This window comes from Lissotriton vulgaris, chromosome 11 (assembly GCF_964263255.1).
Source record: "Lissotriton vulgaris chromosome 11, aLisVul1.2, whole genome shotgun sequence".
NCBI classification, from domain to species: Eukaryota; Metazoa; Chordata; class Amphibia; order Caudata; family Salamandridae; genus Lissotriton; species Lissotriton vulgaris.
The window spans coordinates 992,487,146-992,505,955 of NC_141699.1; the positions used below are offsets into that span (position 1 = coordinate 992,487,146).

The following is an 18,810-nucleotide window of genomic DNA, read 5'->3' on the forward strand; positions in this document are numbered from 1 at the left end:
TTTGTAAAGATATCAAGCACCACCGATATTGATTTATATGGGGAAGCCAGGTATAAGAGTATATCGTCCTCACATAAAGATAATTGGTCTTCTACATCTTCCGTCCACCGCATCCCACGCACCATAACGTTCCGTCGTATCCACGCCGCAAGAGCTTCTAACAAGAGAGCAAATATCCGCAGAGAACAGGGGGCATCCCTGCCTAGTACCCCTCCGCAGGTTAAATGTCCTGGAGGTATATCCATTTACCTGCACCTGACCCATAATATCCGTGTAGAGCAGCCGGACCCATGCCATAAATTTTGGACCTAATCACACCCTCTCCAAAACTTCCAACATATACGGCCATTCTATGGAATCAAAGGACATAGAGGCATCCAGAGACAACAAAGCGGCATCTTCATCGATATACTGTCTACGGGCCATCACATTATGCAAGCGCCTCAGATTGAGCGTTGTGTTCCTTCCAGGCATGAACCCGACTGGTCTGGGTGGACCAGTGTCGTAATAACCGCCCCCAGCCGATTGGCGAACTTTTGCTAGGACTTTTGCCTCAACGTTAATCAGTGAAATAGGTCTGTAAGAACTACATACGTCCGCTGGTTTGTCCGGCTTGTGAATCACCACTATCGTGGCCAGCCTCGAATCTACTGGTAGCCGCCCATATTCCAAACTTTCCTCAAACATCGCCTTTAAATGTACTATCGTCCGAGATGCAGTAGCTTTGAGAAATTCAACAGGGATACCGTTAAGTCCCATCGCTTTCCCCGATTTAATCTGCACTATAGCCTTCCCAAGTTTTTCACCCGAAAGATCTTCCTCTAGGGATTTCCTGTCTGCCTCCGATAGGGTCGGAACATCACTATCCCGGAGGAGCTGACGTTAGTCCTCCGCCGTATAGAAAGTAGAGTAAGAATAAACCTTCTCTAAATGAGGCAAATTCTTCTGCTATGTCCCTCGGATGTGTCACGGTACCCCCTCCAAGCTTTATCAACCTGTGCACCCACCTCGTTCCCTGTTCTCTCCTCTCCAACTAAGCCAGCGTCCTACCCGCTCTATCTTCCATTTCGTACACTCTGTGCTGGGTATGGCGATATTTAGCCAGCATGTGTTCCCTAGTTTTTATACGATATTCATTTCGTACACTCTGTGCTAGGTATACGATATTCATTTTGTACACTCTGTGCTAGGTATGGCGATATTTAGCCAGCATGTGTTCCCTAGTTTTTATACGATATTGATCCTGCTTTAACTTAAGCCTATGAGTAGTTACATTCGAGGGATTCTGTGCATGATCCCTCTCGAGACCGAAAAGGTCTGTTTCTGCTTGCACCTAAAGTTTGCGCTTTCTTGCAATATATCCCATCTTCAAAGATATAGAGCCTATCCCTTCAAAACCACCTTATATGCCTCCCATATTGTCTGAGCAGACGTAACCGACCCCACATTGTCGGCAAAGTAATACTCAGTTTGTGTGCGAAGTTCTTCTCTAATGTCTGGTATGTGTAATAGCCATGGGTTGAGAATAATAGTAGTGCGTGCCTGTCTTTCTCAGTGTGTGTACTCCACCCAAACCGGGGAATAGTCAGATATACCCCTCCGTAAAATCCGGGAGTTGACAAAGTACCCTACCGCCGATAGGTGGGTGAGGAAATAGTCTATTTGTGATAGGTTATGATGCATGTTAGAGAAAAAGGTGAACAGCTTATCTGTGGGTTGCAGCACCCGTCCCAGATCCTCTAGTCTCAGTGCCTCTGTGAAATCGGTCATTAGGGTAGTGTATTTTGCCTTTGGCCCCGGTAGATGGCGGTCAATTGTCATCTAGTGTCATATTGTAGTCGCCCCCATTATCAGCGTACTGTCCTGTAGTCCCGTCAACCTCCCACCTAGATCCTCCAGAGCCTGTTTGCCCAGGGCAGGCGGTAGATGGACAGAAATTATGTTGAAGTCTCTGCCATCCCATTTGGCCTCCACACCTGCAAACCTCCCTGCAGAGTCCGCCCATGCTTTATGAACCACAAGGGGCACATGCCTCTTTACCAGGATTGCTGTTCCCCGCGACCCGGAAGTGTAATCTGCATGAACCAAACGTTTGTATCCCCACCTAGTGAGGGCCTTCGTCCTATGTCACACTAAATGTGTTTCCTGGAGAAGTACAACATCGTGAGAGTGTCATTTCAAGTACTGTTGCACCATCCCCCACTTAATCTTGTCCCCCATCCCATTAACATTCCACGTCAATACAGTGTCCTATCTCTATACCCCCCCCCGCCCCCATCCCAAGTAACCAGAAGAGCAACAATTAGACGGACCATAAAGGCCATCGAGAGAGATAAAAACATCTTGTTCAGTAACAAAAGTCCCAGCTGCACATACACACTTGGTAACTCCAACCTTGGTAACCCCTAACCCCTGCCCGTGGATTCAAAACTACCCACGCCCCAACATGGCAGAGTGCCTCCCCTCCCCCCCCCCCGGAAATGCTGAAGATGCCTGGGGTGATCCAGTCCCCCTCCTCGCATGTACACCTTACAATAGACTCAAAATATAGCCGTTCACTAGCAAAGTTTTCCTACACACATTCAGGTCACAGCAATACACCCCATCAATCTACCATACTGCAGTGAGTCCTCTCATGATCAAATGTGTCTACTCGACGGGCATGTCCATCCCTCCCCGCTCCCCTTACTTGCGATGACTGGTGTGCTCAAACGCCGCCTTCAGGCCGCCTCAGTCGGTTCGTCTTTTTTCCCCCGCTGGTCGGCCTCCTCTGCCGATTCCTTGTGACCCAGTTCCTTCTGAAGCTCTCTGTTTCGCCCTAGTCTATCTGCTCTCTCGTCGCTGGCTTCCCACCGTGCTCCAGCCCTCCATCCATTCCCCACGGCCTCCAGAGAGTCAAAAAACGACGACTTGCCTTCCGATTCCACCCACAACCTCGCTGGAAAGAGCATTGCGTACTTCACTTCCCGCAGTTCTTTTCACCGCCTGAAAACTGCAACGTTGAGCCTGAACCTTGGCCATAAAATCTGGGAAGAAAGCCACCTCCTAGTTATCTATCTTCAAGGGCGGAGGTGAACGTGCAGTCTGTAGAATAGCATCTCTATCCCGTTAATTGAACACCCTAGTAATAAGAGGCCTCGGGCGCTCCTGGTTTTGGTCTACCCCAAGGTACTCTGTGTGCCCTTTCAATAGAAAAGTAGCTGGACAGGGTCTTAGGCTTTACGTCCTTCATGATCAGCTCCTTTACATACAGGTCCACCGCTGGCTCCTCCATCCGTTCCGGAACTCCTAAAATGCGAATGTTCTTGTGGCGGGCCTGACCTTCATAGTCGTCAAGTTGTTGCGACATCCTTTCCTGCTTTTTTTGTATTTCAAGATTTGCGTTTGGAGGTCAAACGTATCTGATTGTAGGGCACTGGTGACTATTTTGAGCTCTTTGACCCTTTCGTTCATTTTCCGAAAGTTTGCCCTAATTGGCGAAACCTCCACAGTGACTGGGTCCACCGAGGCACGCACTCCATTTATAGCCGCCATGACATCATGTAGGGTTGGCTCCGGGCTCTGCTTGGCGGTCGCTACTCCACCATCCTTATCCGATTGCAGCGAGTCCGGCCTTGGACCACGCAAATTTAGGGAGCTGCTTTTGAACATTGTTGGCCTTCGGGCCTCCTCCTCATGTCTCCATTTCTCCACTCTACCAGGCGATCTCCCAAGCAGGGGCTTCGGGTAGCAGTCCGGGAGGCTGGGGCGTCCGCGGGAGCGACCACCAGCGTGTTGTGCCTCCTTTGGAGCCGTCACTCCCGTACCACCGCTGTTAGATGTTAGCTGTATAGGCTGGAGCCCTCCACGTGCAGTTGCGCCCTTCAATATAATTAACTCCTCTGCCACCGTTCGCCTGGAAGGGCCACTGCCCACTGTTCATGCCGCACAACTACACCAGTCTCTTTGGGGCCAGAAGGCAGCTCACTCTTCCCCACACTCCAGTTACAGCAGCTTCAAACCTGCCAGATGATGGGCAAGGGGCACTCTGCCACAACTTTGCCTGTCCAATGTAGACCAGCCCTAACCCTTACACCATCTGCAGTGCCTCGGAGAAAATCTGCTGCGCTCCCATGCACCTGATTCTTCAAAAGCTGTATAGTCTGCAGGGCACCAACGTGGGCAAAGCGACGCACCACCCAAGTCTTCACTCTGTGTCCAGCCTGGGAGCTATGCACCCCTCCCATGCCCAGCACCGGGCCTCTGCTGCACTTCGCCACCGCCCAGGGCTCCAGCCAGGCCTCGTTGCGATCTCCTGGAGCTTGCGTCCGTTTCGGCGGCAGCCACCCAGGCGTGCACACATCCCTGTGCGCCCAAAGTCCTCGCCTCCTCCTCAAGCACTCAGCAAAATATCTCTAAATCACTACCACAGCTCAGGCACCACAGGCCATACCTTTCCAGCCACCTATGACCTGAATTCCGACTCCAGAAAGGCCGCAAGCCGGGGCCTGAATTTACCCCCCGTCGGCCCTGGGAATTTTCTCTGGCCGACACTAGGCTCCTCCCCTTACCGGCCTCCGGATCCGGCCACTGCGGTCTCAGGTAATCACCTCGGTCAGGTCCGACATCCGGTCCGGCACTCGTCCGCTGCAGTGGCAGGAGGCCCCAGCGCTAATTGCTCCCGGTCCCGGGGCACTTCACCAGACCCTCAAGGCCCAGGCCCCAAAGCCTGGGCCTCGGGTAGTCTCGCCACCCGCTGGGAGGCCCCACCTTCGCAGTCCTCACCTGGCCGTCTCCCGACCAGGCGTGATCCTCGGTGCTCCTTTCTCGTCCCACACTGCGGGGACACCTCATTTGGCCTCGGAAGCCACTGATCTAGTTAGTGTCGCGGGTCAGAGCCCACCTTCACTCCTCTCTTCGACCCGAAGCTGCCATCACGGATCCGGGCACTCTACGACAAGGGGGACACCAAGCCTCACCAGCGTCGCCAGAGGAACCGAATTACTCCAGGGGGGGTAGGGACGAGATTATCTACACAGCTGTGCCATATATTCCTGTAAAGGACTCCGGATGGGTCAGGATTGATAGCGGGAAGGCAGGAGCTCGTTCAGGCTGCGGTCATACTAGACGGCTGCAAGCCACGCCCCCAGGTCAGTAGATTTTTAAATATACATTCTTTTCACTTTAAAACGTTGACACTGAAAATTGAGTTCTGCAATGTTATCCTATCGAAGGAAGAACCTGTTCTACAAACAGGCATAGTATAGTGGCTTACAAGACAAGTTCCAGGAGTTAAAAGTGAGTGGTGGGCATTATCCAAGCTGCACCACCAGTGGCATTGGAGAGGCAGGGTACAAAATTGTGTCTGGAGCCCAGTGTATTTCAATGGAGATCGGTCACTGCAGAAAGAAACTGCAGGCTCTGGCCAGGAGGCCAGTTGGGCTGAACCAGCAAGTGGGTTCAGTCCTTGTGATGCATGAGGACGGGGGTGGGGCCCCTTTGGTAAACTTCTCCAAGGCCCAGGAGCGACGGGTGCAGGGATGTCCTTCGGCTTCGGGTTTTTCCTTACAGGAGCAGTCACGGTTGAGGGGGTCTGCGTGCAGAGGCTGCAGGCAACGTTGGGGACTCCAAGAGAGGTAAAACCACAATCGACTTGAGTTCTGGAGGACCTTGTTGACACCGGAGGCCACCTTCAACTCTTGGAGGAGACAGGTGTAGTGGTGGTTTGGGGAGTCTGGTTTTAGTGGTTCCAGAGGCCTCGGTCTTCTCTTTTGGAGCTTCTTCACAATTTGTCTGCTGTTCACAGTAGGTCTGGAGTCTTTTTGGAAGGTAGGCAGTCATCCAGGACTAGTATACTTTGTGCAGTTTGCGACGAGGGATGCAGACAGGTCAGCAGGGCAGGTACTAGGTCAGCTGCTTCTTCGCTCCTTTCTGCTTTTGTGGCTCTATTGTGTCTTCTCTTCTTAGGTAGTCCGAATCTGCTTCTCTGGTGCCAGGGGCTACCCTAAATACTGAAATGTGATCGAGACCGCTAGATGCAGATAACTTGCCTTTGAATATCCAGGCGTCAGGTTGGAACCAGAAGATTTTACTTAGCAGTACCCCTGCGCGACAATAAGTGGTGTGGTCGAGACTGGTGGGGTCTAGTTTGTCGCTGTGATGTCCGCGAGGTCTATATAGGCGCCACCATGGCGCACTGATGTCCATTCTTTTCTTTCCAGTCAGTGTAGATCCATCATAGCTAACCCCTGTAATTTTTTGACACAAAAATATTCAACAAAAAGTTAAAAATGGTTTGTGTTTAGGATGTCCAAGAAGACCTCTGGGCTCAAACCTTGTGGCTCCTGTCCCTGTGCCATGTCTGTTACAGACCCCAACCTTGTGCGCCTTTGGTACCTGTAGTGCGAACATGCCAGAAGTCGTGCTCAGACTATCGGGCCATAGTGCCGAAAGCTTTGATTGAGCGTTTGCTAAAGCTTCATGTGTCCTATTGTCCACTGCCTCGGAGATCTAGCCCCCCCCCCCCCCCCCCGCCCCCCCCAAGATCTTGTTCTTGCTCCCGGTCGAGAGGAAGGTCTGAGCACTGCTCTGGGGGATCCATGTCTTCGTCCTTCCATTTGAAATCTTCGAAGGGTCCAGTTAAGAAGCACCATAAGAAACACAAAGGTGAAGCATTCTTTGACTTTGCCTGTGCGTCACAAGATGCAGACTCTTGGTGTTCGAGGCCCTGTTCCATGGAGTGGGTTGCTGGGTCGGCTCCCTGTTTCCCTCCCTGACCAGTAGAGACCACCGGCCAGTTAAAGGAGTTTTATGACGCCATGTGCTCTATATTTGGGCGCCCTGACCCCACCGGTGCCCTTTGGGCCCTCCAGTCTTTGCGGAAGGAGCTCCTCTGGGTTCTGAGCTAGCAACTCTGGCCAGACACCCAAGGCTCCTCCTGGATCTGTACCCGGAACGGCGCTGGCCGCACCCATTCATCCTTCCCACAACGGCGCGTCCGGCGCAGAGACCCTCAACATCTCTGGCACAGCCAGCCCCATTCTGATCCTCAATCACACAGAGCTGGTCTGTGTCCTCTAGACCTATTCGGAAGAGCTAGGATTGGAGGAAGACTGGGAGGGGGCACAGGACCCCTAAGAAGTCGTGCCTTACACAGAAGAAATGGACTGGCATGCTTTCTTAGCCATGGTGGTGAATAGGCCTGCTGAGGTCCTAGACCTGCAGCTTCCTACTGTGGCAGTGAAGACCAATGTCTTGTCAGAGGTCCTGCAGCCTGGCGTCTCCACAATGGAACCCTTGCTGCCATTTAAAGAAACCTTGACCGTTGCTTTTCTGGGGAATTGGTCCGAGTCTGACATACAAATTTCCTAGCTAACGCAAGGGAAAGTTTCAATTGTATTAAGAACACAGAGGCGAGTTATAAGCCCACCCTATTCCTCTACAGGTAGACCTATTCCCTCCCTATTGAAAGGCTAATATACATTGTTTTATAATAAGGCAACAATTTGTTGTACGGGTGGCTTGCTTCCCTTGAAAGGGAAGCAAGGCTTCCTGTCATTTCCTGTTGATAATGCTTCAAGTGCGTTCCTTTCCGTGGTGACAGACATTGTGTATTTTTTATCTATTTAGCGTCGGAATCTAACCAGCTGGAGTGAATAGAATGGTGAAATGCTGCCTACATAGGAAGAAAGAGGGAAATGGAGGCGCTACGGTGATTGTTCTACTGAGTCCTACTCTAAGATTGGATGGACTGTTTATACTTCTTTTCCCAATTACTAATGGGAGTTGTAGTTTTGTTGTGTAAAAACTTTAGAAAAATGGCTGCTGGTGAAAATAAATGTTAAGCGAAGAGAAAACACCCTAGTCCTTTCCTCCTTGTCCTTAATAGAATTGAAACTTTCCTTTACTTTAGCTAGGAAATTTTTCATTCCATAATTCAAAAATATGTAAACCCTGGAGATCAGCAGCTGCTTTTAGCAGAGACTGTTTAGATTTGGTTTCCAAGGCAGATGATGAAGTAAGTGATGCCTATTGAGGAATTTGAATGCAAACGAGTGCTGCTTTACTTTGGCTGTAATTTCTAATGGGATATGCTTGCTACTCCATTCAGTGGATACAACTATTTGAGTATCCCCTAGAAGAGAAGAAAGTTAGTTACCTGTTATCATAGTTCTGTACCTGGGGAATTCTTTTTATAGTGATGCCCAACCCTTCCAGAGAGTACAGTGTTTCTTTCATATACCCAGGTTCTCCTTAATTGCTTAAAAATGAACTAACCTTTCACCTGCGGTTCATGTTAGGCACATGAGGATGGGTGAGGCCCTTAAAGGCACAGTACCAGTTTTTGCTTTCAAGTAGAGTGTAGCCTAACTGCTAACAATGCCATCACTCCCATTTCTTTTTCCTTCAATATATGACATTTTCAAATGACTTTTGTTAATGTAATAATTAGGATTATTTGGGTGCCTTTTTGAAATGCAATTCTGCCATTTATGTCCTCTAATAGGCTGCAAAGACAATTGTTTCTCCATTTAAGCACCATTTTCCACTAAAATGCTTTGCACAGGCTGAGGATTTCAGTGCTCATTACATTGTTCAAGATATCCATGGAAGAGAACTAGTATTACAGATAAGTAACTTTGCCTTCCTCAAATTGGGAGCCCTTCTAGGGCTAACTCTCATTTGTACTTTTAACATTGTAGAGTACTAATGGAAATTTTAAAATATTTTTCCTACCATTTACTACATTTTATTATTTGTTTTAAAGTAACATTACTTAAATCTGAGCTGTTAGCTGGGGATTAATAATGTGTGGAGCATACAGTGGCTAAAACTCTATTGTTAAAGGTGAGTACATTTTTTGTACGACTTATTCGTTGATGTTGATAGTTTCTGCTGTTTTTATCTGTTTGGTTACAAATGAGGCAAGCACTTCTGCCCTAAATGAATGATGTCTCATTCCACACAAAGAATATATGAAGGAATCTATAAGCTGCAAGTGTAGAGTTGCTGGAGGTCATGATTTTTCCTGTGAATGTTCCTGAAAGCAATAAATATATTTAACCGTAAACCTTTATTTTCATTTTCTAGGAACTATATGAATGATTGTCTTCGAACAAATGTTTTTGTGCGCTTTGCACCTGAGACCATAGCATGTGCTTGTATTTATCTTGCAGCTAGAGCCCTACAGGTATGTCTTCTTGATTACCATCTTTTATAAGTTTGTTGGTTTACAGAAAGCACATTTAATGATTTTTCTTTTCTTACATGTTAATTAAGAATGCTTTCATCACGGTTTGGTTCTTAAATTAGTTTTGTACTGTATACCTCACATTTATATTGGTTCTGTCGTACTGCGTGTTATTGGGGTATAGAAACTGGCAGTCTTGCTGAGTTTTCAGAAACTATTTTGGATCACGGAAGGAAAGGGGCTCCGATAAAGTCTCTACACTAGACATGGACTCATTGAACAAACTAGCATATCTTTCTTTCCTCCAGGCAGAATCAAATTTATATTATTTTTTTGTGCATTACTCTCAAATACTCTTGAATATTCTTTAGTTGAGAATTGGCAGAGTGCCTACCCTAATCTGATCAACTTTAGGTGTTTTGCTTTGTACACAATACGTAGCAATGTCAGGGAGGAGTTTGGAAAATTTGAGGACTTGTGCCTTCTGTGTGATCTTGAAGCTGTACTGCGGTTTATTGCTGGTTATACGTTCCAGAGGCAGAGATTGAAGTATGCTATCCTGCAATTGCAAAGCACTATCGATCTGTGTGTCAAGGGTTAGCCATTCATCTTAAAGTTTTATCTTTGTGTAAGCTAAAGAAATGTTGCTGAATAAAGGCTTAGACAGTGACGAGTTGTCTTTATAAGCTTGTTTGGGTGGTCTCCATGTGTTTATGTTATAACAAACCTTGCCCTATCCAGTCTTGAATGCATTTCACACATTTGAAAATACGTGGTCTCTGAGGAAGCTCTGATGTGGTTAGTTTTTAGAATCTTCCACTTACCAACAGAAATAGGTGACTGAGTATCTTGGAGAAGACATATCTGATAGTGCTGTTGACAACTGGCTCAGTCCAAGTTATTCTATTTGCAGCAGATCGTCTCTAGTTCTCTCTCCTGGTATCTTAATTAATATTTCTAAGCATACTGTCTCCACCTTTGTGCTGGATCATGGAACACCTTGAAATATGAAAGAAAATCTGTGCATAAACTTGAAAATGCATTTGTAAAGGCAACATTGAGGATCATAAAATACCACTCCAGTGCTATTAAAACTTTTTTTAAAAAAAAAGGCAAGATGAAGTACCTGAGCCCAAGTACATCTTGAGCTACTTTGCTTGTTGTGAGTGCTCATTCTTTTCAAAACCTGTGCTGTGGAAACCGGTTTTAACGCTCTGAGCAGGTCCTCTCTGTGTCAATGAGTGTGGTAGCACTAAATAGTCCAACATGTTTATCTTCTAATAACATTCTCAGCTTGTGGCGATGGTTAATCAATTTTGTGTGGAGGGCCTTCCAAAAAAATCCTTCCTCTCACCACACAAAAAATATACCTTGACTAAAGACCTTGATTGAGATCGAGTCTCTGCCATTGTAGGAAGATGGCTTTATATATAGTGTACCAAAATGAGGTACACTCTGTAGCTAGTCCAGACTGCCCATATTGGCTTGCAGGGCTTGAATTGATAATCCCAATGTCTTGTGTGGTAGTGTGGGCAAGCAGTTTAGGCTCATCAGAGGGTAGTGTTAAGCATTTGTTGTAGGCTCAATAAATGAGACTGGCTCAAGAAGAAACTTTAGACTAACTTATATAAAAAAGCTGAATTTTTATATAGTTTTAGCACCAAGAACTTAGTAATTGAGTAAGTACTTTTGTGTTATCGATTTTCAGTTGAGCAAAAATGTCACACAAATGCGTTCTCACACAGTAATGCTGGTCTATGGAGAAGAAATATATACAATGTACAGCCCTTTGCAATCTTATTTCGAGGGTCCCCTTTAGTACTTTAGTGTGAGAAAATGGCTCTATATATACTAGACTAGAATGAAGTACAGTGTGTATAGAGTCCAACGACCCCAGAGGTATAACAGAGGTTAAAGTCAGAACTGACCTTACACTCCAAAGTGATAGCTTGGTCGAGCAGAAATGCAGTACCAGAGGACAGTGTAAAGCATCTGTTATACACACTGTCAGCAAAAGGTTTCACACACTTAATGACCGAACTCCAGGCCAATTGTTTTTATATCCACAGATATAGGTGTTTTTATTTTTTAGAACCAACAGTTATAAAAATATACTTTTCTTGTTATGAGTTCTCTCATGTAATTACTTTGCAAAGGAGCAATAAAGTTTGTGCACACAATTAATACAGTATTGACAGTAAGCAACACAATCCTAAAACACACTATGGCATTGAGCTCAATGGGGTTTCCTCATGCAAGTACAGTTGATTACTATATAGATTACTTTAGTAGTCCCAGGACTAGATCTTAGATTCTGTCCTGGGGCCTAAGCTGAAACCAGATTAGCAAAAACGTTTTAGTACTGTAGTGAATTTATATGAATATAAAGCTGTTTTAAAAGTTCACACTTAAACTTTTCAATGGAAATCTGACTATGTTATTCAATGAAAGAAAATTCAGGTTGCAGGTAAAGTACAATCGCTTTACTTTTGTAATCCAGTACTGGTCTCCTAGGGCCAGCACTGGGGTCTTAACTCAACACAGGTAGGTAATTGCGTATCAGTTTTTCGTGTGCTTTTTAAAGAATATTTCAAGTTTTCAAAAGTAGACACTTAGAAGAAATTTCATAGAAAAGCAGACAATGGGTTCCTATGGAGAAAGGCTGAAAGGTACGGTACTGGCTTCTCCCCTGATCACACAGATCAAGTTTGGCTGATTTTAGGTGAATATTTTTAGATTTCAAATCTTAACACAAAATCTTTGAGTCAAAATGAGTCCATGTTATCCAATGGCAGGTAAGTACATTATCTGTTTCCAGGTGGGTACTTGGTTGGTGAAGTTAAGGTTCTGAGCATAGACTCCGGGGGGGCAGGGTCAGGTAAGTACAGTTAGTTCACTCCCAGCGGCACAGGGGCGGCCGGGTGCAGAGGTAGGTAGGCCCAATGATATCCAATGAGGGAAGGGGGGCCTTTGGTTGGTGGCTACTGGCTAGCAGGCCACGCGGCTGTGGGAGCTGGGCTCCTGGTCACTTGCTCAGGGCAAGGGGGGGGGAAGTAGGATAGGCCACAGGGGTCACAACCAGCGGCACTCGGGCGGCTGGGTGCAGGGTGCTTTTGAGCCGTTGGGCGCTCAATATTATCCAATGGGAAAGGTCAAAAAGGAACAAAGGCTGCAGGCTCTGGGACGGAGACTCTCCAGGGGCGACCAGCACTTCGAGAGGTAAGATGGGATCTTGGAGCACAGGTAGGTACCCCAAAGGAAGGCACAAGGGGTTGTAGGGCGCCGGGTGCAGGGGTGTCTTTGGGTGTTGGAAAAGCTTACCCTCGGCTGGTCGCTGTTGGGTTGGCCCCTGGTTGTCAGTCTGCAGGCATCGGCTGGTTCGTCGAAGAGGGTCTTTGGGCACTGGACTTCGGGTCCCAGTCGCCGGGGGGTACATCTTCGTGGTCTTGGTTCGGTTGGGCCCGGCCCGGCGGGTGCAGAGTGGGCTGGCACGGAGCTTCCAGGTTAGCACCAGGTGGGTTGTTGCAGCAGAGCCTCTGCTGATGGGAGTCCCAATCTTCAAGAGGGTCAAGGCAGGCAGGTCCTCCAGGTGTCCCAAGGTTGCTGTCCGCAGGAGACGCCAGGATTAAGCAGGAGCAGGTTCCAGGATCGACAGGCCGGTAGGGCTGGGGCCAAGTTAGTATTTCTGTTAGCAGCTGCACGGTGGGTCGTCTTCTTCTTGATCTACTTTCTTCTTTTCGTATCTGGATCTGAGGAAGGAAGGTTCAGGGAGCCCCTAAATACTGAATTTAGGGGTGTTACAGGTAGGGCAAGGCCAGGGACCAATAGGTCCCTGCCCTGGGGTGTGTACACCCTTTAGCCTGCTCCTCTCCTGTGAGAGGGGGGCAGGAGCCTAGCTGTGATTGGGCAGGGCTCCCTATTTTCAAGATGGCTGGAGCCAGGGGTCGTGCTTTACCTAGTCTCCCCCACCTTAGGGGTGGGGTTGGCACAGGCTGGCACACCCCCTTCCTGGCGTAGTTTTCCCCGCCAGTCTTCCCGCCAGAGTAGGTAGCAGGACTGGTGGGGGCCGGTTGCTGGGTACAGCAGATGGTCTGGAGAAGCTCAGAGGCGGCATGCCTTTGAAGCTTCCCACTGCCCATCCTGGGGAAGGAGACCTAGCACCTCGCCCAGGATGAGCATTGTTGCAGGCCCAGGAGAGCGGGGGCTCTCCTACCCAGAGGTCCAGCAACATGTCTGTTGTGTGGCAGCCTCTGCAGCCACTCAGCCAGACGTGGATTGTAAGTTAGGTTTTCAGGGGGCATCTCTAAGATGCCCTCTGGTGCATTTTACATTAAATCTCACACTGGCATCAGTGCGGGTTTTATGTGCTGAGAAGTTTGGTACCAAACTTGTCAGTCTTCAGTGTAGCCATTATGGTACTGTGGAGTTCGTAATGACAACCTCCCAGCACCATATACTCTTAATGGCATCACTGCACTTACAGTGCCCAGGAATGTCCCTGGGTACTGTAGGGGCACAGGGCTCATGCACCTAGGCCCACACCACTGGCATAGGGCACCCAGCTAGAGAGGTGACTGATGTATGCCAGGGCAGTGGGTTTGTGGGTATGGCATACAAAGATGTGTGCCATGTCGACTTTGTTTAGTTCTGTACCTATCAACAAATCAAGGTGGGGCGAAAAGAAAAACGTGATCCATTCAGTTTCCTTAGGCTTATAGCATATAATCAAGAAAGAAGGATCACTTGTCCCGCATAACCAGGGTATGCAGGTATCGTTCTGACTAGTCACAAGTAAAAAAAACCCTCATGCACGTGTATAGTTTGTGATCTTAGCGGTATATCTTGATTCTCCGTTATTCTTAACACGTTGTATGCATAATCATGGGGTTTAGTTGTTATGCATCCTCCACCAGGAGGCTTTACCCTTGGTTAAAATAGTAGTGATCCGTGATTTTACAGTGTGAAGTGAATAGTTTTAAAAACGTTTCTTCATACTAGAATAATACATTTTATTCGTTCCAGTTCTGAGATAGTGAGAGTTAATAATGAGGTTGTGTGGCTGAGTGATAATGGCTCTCGCACACTAGGATTCGTGGACATTATAGGTAGACATGTTTCAGCCCTTTGGTTGCCAGGCGGTCAAATGGGCTTTCTTCAGGACCGAGGTGTAGTGTGCACAGAGACCAAGGGCGTCTGTTTGTGTTAGGCAAATAGGTTTTTCCTAAGATCCCTTCTTTAAGATCAACAAGGAAGTAATGTACAATTTAAATCCTTGCAGGTCGCTGGGTACCTGTGTGTGATTGGCATTACAAAACACCCAGACACTTCGTACTTGAATGTTGCAAGATGGCCCTCATGGAAAACTATTTCCAATACAACGACACCATGTATCAACAATGCCACGGCACCTCAATGGGGAGCACATTTGCTCCAAGTGTAGCAGGGCTCTACGTGAGCAATTTCGAATCAGAATACATGAACAACCCCACCAACCCATTTCAAAAACAGATTTTATTTTGGCGCCGTTATATCGACGACATTCTAATCTGGGAAGGTGATACAGAAAGCCTTAAAAATTTCCACACATGGATTAATACAAGAGACGAATGGTTACAATTTACCTATACCGCAGATAAACACCAACTGGATTTTCTAGTTCCTAAGATTACGCAGAAACTACGGTAAACCATCAGAGTATAAGAAACCAGCAAATGAACTACGTGAAACTAAAAGAAAGAGATTATCCTAAAGAGTAATTGACAAATGTAAGAAGAGGGCAAGGAATCAAAATAGAGAAAGTCTTCTGGAATTAACACAGAAAACACCTGAACCTGATCTGATGACATGTGTAACCACATACGGCCCTGCCAGCAACAACGTGAAAAAGATCATTAACAAAAATTGGAGAATTTTGACCTCCGCCAATATAAAATGGCCAAAACCCAGATTTGCCAACAAAAGGACTCTCAATCTAAAAGACATATTGGTCCATACCAGACCACCTCCTAAAACACCTACTGCAGGAACGAACCAACTATGGGACATCTGTCCAGTCACCGGCCACTTCCCATGTGGCTCATGTTCGGTAGGCCCATTAACAAAGACAACAAAGGAGATCCAATTGTTGACTGGAAGAGAAGGATTAGTTACTTACCTGTAATCCTAGTTCTCCTCCAGGGGTATCCTCATCAAAGTCATAAGCAACCCTCCCGCCTCCCCGGGCAAAGGACATTCTTTAATAAGGAGATATTGTTAACCTATTTGTTACTTGGTTTTTTCAGTCTCCGAAAATAACAACTGACCTAACTGTCACCCCTGAGGCATGATGGGATACAGGGGGTCATGAGTGCCTTAAAGGCACTGTCAGTTTTTGTATTACATACAGCTACAGGTTAGCTTTTCAGTCTTTTTAGACTGTGTGTTTGCAATGCAGCCTGGGAGCTTTCTAGGCTTTCAGTGAGTTATAAGAATTTCTACTGCTATCTGAGAATTAAAACCGTTTCTAAACAATCTTTGGTGTTGTTTCTCATGTTTCTAATGCATATTATTCATGTATGGTGGAAATTCTTCACAGCATATTTCAGCTCTGATGTTATTTGGCTGCTATTGCATGTTTATATATATATATATATATATGTTTATATATGTATATGTATATATATATATATGTATGTGGGGCACATATAATAGTGTTTCCGGGGTCCAGCGCATGGGCGGGAATATTCTAATGCTTATGACTTTGATGAGGATACCCCTGGAAGAGAACTAGGATTACAGGTAAGTAACTAATCCATTTTCACTGCATGTCATGTGTGAAGGGAGTCTCCCTGAGCTCTAATCAGTTCTACAACAATTTTCTCAAGACGCTCAGACATTCTGTCCATTCGAAAGACAAGTGAATCAATCTTGCCATCAATAATTAGCAAGCTCTTTTGTACTGCTGCAAACATTTGTTTCACATCACAGGCGCTTCCTCCGGGGCATCTGCCTGTTCCTCTGTCGAGCGGTAGCCCCCCGCCCTTCCAGCCCTGGTTTTCTTTGGGTCAAAAAGCAGTTTTGATTGGTTCTTATTAACTTTTCCGATGGTGTCCACGGTTAGGGCACAGCTCCTGCCTGGGGAACTGTAGAGCTGGGATGTGGGGTGCTGAAGTCACCTGGGGCACGCACAACAGAGTCTGGGTAACCGCTTGCAATGGAGAGTCTGTTCGCTCCAGAGGGAATCCGCCTCACAGACCACTTTGGCCGGGGGCCCACACGTGGCAGGTCTTCGTTGTCAAAAGTATGGCTTCCAGTCAGGGGCACCTCTCTATTCTCTCTGAAGCGTACAGAGTGATGGGCTGAGGTGGAGAGCAGAGGCCAACCCCCTCCCGTGGGGACAGTTTCACTGTGAAACTGCCAGCAGCTCAATACCCGTTTTGTAGCCCTGTGGCCTGTGAACAGTGCGAGCAGCATGTAGGATCCATGGCGTCTCGCAACCGCATTCAGTTACCCCAGACCTCCCCCCCCCCCCCCCCACCCCCCCAATGCAGTACAATGGGTGCAAGTAGCGATGTAGCTCTGGGTTACACTGCTCCTTTATTTTATCTGTGGGCCCCCGCTTTCTTGTCTGCACCTTCGCGCATACTGCAGGGCGCGCTTCCCTCTGATCACGCAGGGCCCATCTGAATACTTTGTCCACAGTGGCTAGTGGCAGGGCTGCACGTTGCTGTGGACCGTACGCTTTTCTGTTTCAGCACATGGCCAACTTTTAGCCACCTGGTGAGGCTTCAGGGTGGGGAATGCGTCCCGGTGAGCAGCCGCCAGCCGCAGGATCGTAGCGCAGCTCTCTCAGCACACACCGCCCCTCTCAGGCAGATGATGGATCACATCAGCTCCGGGGGCACAAGCTGGGCTCGCAATCCTCCCCAGGCATGACTCGCAGCCACCAGGCCTGCTGCTCAGCCCTGCCAATTATAATGGGGACACACACTCTACCTCACACCCCTGTATCGGCCCTGTCAGCTGTTGCAGCACCAGGGCGCAGTCCAGTCAGATCTCCGACCGGCAGGGCCGAACTGGCGCCACTCACCGCCTCGCTCTGACAAAATTGACAGAGCTGCACTTTGAGCTGCCTGGAAGTCGCGCACAGCCGGAGGCCCTTCGCTTAACGGGTCCAGCCCTCGAGCGACACCGGCTCGCGCAGGGGGGTAGCCCCAAGCTAGGAACGGCACCATAAAGGCAGTCTCTGTCAGCCGAGGCCCACTGGCGAGGTGCAACGCCACAACACAGGGGACTCCAGTTGCGCATGCAGTCCGCGCCAGGTGGGACTTCCGGCCGGTCATGGTCGTTCACTGGGGCTTCAGCCTAATGGGACCGTCAGCAGCAAAGGCCGCAGTCACGGTCTACCTCTTCCGCTTGTGCCGCTGTCTCAAAGGTGGCACCAGAGTGTAGCCCCCTGTCTGCCCTGCCGCAATCACTCGATCATGCAGGAATATCAATTTCAGGTGTGAGGATAATTGATGATTCGGTCCGATGGCTTGTGGAACTCTTCCCTCACGTGGCCATCTTGTTCTGCGGCAAGCTCTGCCCCCGGGTGACACAGGAGTTACTAAACTCTTTCACCTTCTGGGAAATGTTTGGCCAGTAGTGGTAGGAGACTGGCCTTCTCAAAGTCTTTCCCTGGCTAAGATTTCCAGCTAGGGGGATATCATGGGCCAGCGAGAATAAGAACTTTCTGTATTGCTGAGGCACTACCACTCTCCTAGTGTCACAAGGTTTGGGATCTCTGGACTCGGTATACAGGAGCCCCTTCTTCCAATAATCCTGTGAAAGCCACTGATATCTCCTCTTTCCTGTTTTGCAGTTTGCTGGTTCAGCTCTCAAGAGTGATACACGTTTTCGGTCCCTGGCACAGCTTTTCCCTGGAGGGTTCCCCTGGACATAAAAGCTCTACCGTGTAAGGCCCAAGTTCCTTGGGTTCCGTTCCCTCTAAGGCTGACCGGTCTTCTCCCTAAGGCTGACCGGTCTTCTCCCTGTAAAGGAGACCTGAGCTTGTGGCTGCGCAGAAGTTGGTTCTGAGCAGCTTCTCAGTCCCTGCCATCTTGCAGATGGGGGGCCCCAGCACACCAAAGTGAGGCATATGCCCCCCCTTCCACTGTAGAGTGTCATAATAGAGGGTGTACCAACCCCAAGGAAGAGACTCATTGGCCCCAACCTTTACTTACCTGTAATAACCTTAAAATTAATATTTAGGGCCAACCCCAAACCTTGCCTCCTCAGACGAGACTCAATAAGAAGAGCAGGATCTAAGAAGCTGTGCTGAACTAAGAGGACTCCCACTAACTTGGCCCCAGCCCTACCGGCCTGTCTGCATCTCTAACCTGCTCCAGCAAAATACTGGTGTGTCCTGCAGCCCGCAACCTCAAGAACCTGGAGGACCTGCCCTGCCCTGCCTTCCAAGCCAAAGACTTTGTCTCTTGAGATCACCAGATTAGCTCACCCAAAGACTCGGGCCCTAGCAAAACCACAAGTCTGCATCCGATACCCATGGCCTGAGTTAAAGTTCCCAACACCATGTGGAGGTCTCCCCGGCGATCCTGATCTGAGATCTGGTGATCTCGGACCTGCCTCGAATCTCCAAGCAAAGCCTGCAGACCCTTTCT

The 18,810-nt window shown here is 48.1% G+C and overlaps 1 protein-coding gene across 2 annotated transcripts in view; it reads left to right on the plus strand.

Annotated features, from left to right (window-relative positions):
• Positions 1–18,810, plus strand: part of CCNL1 (cyclin L1) — a 218,975-nt gene that overhangs the window by 114,647 nt on the left and 85,518 nt on the right. For both annotated transcript variants that reach the window (XM_086944229.1, XM_086944230.1), the window contains exon 6: positions 9,070–9,169. In XM_086944229.1, the coding sequence (XP_086800355.1) occupies positions 9,070–9,169 (100 nt within the window). The remainder of the gene's footprint in view (positions 1–9,069; positions 9,170–18,810) is intronic.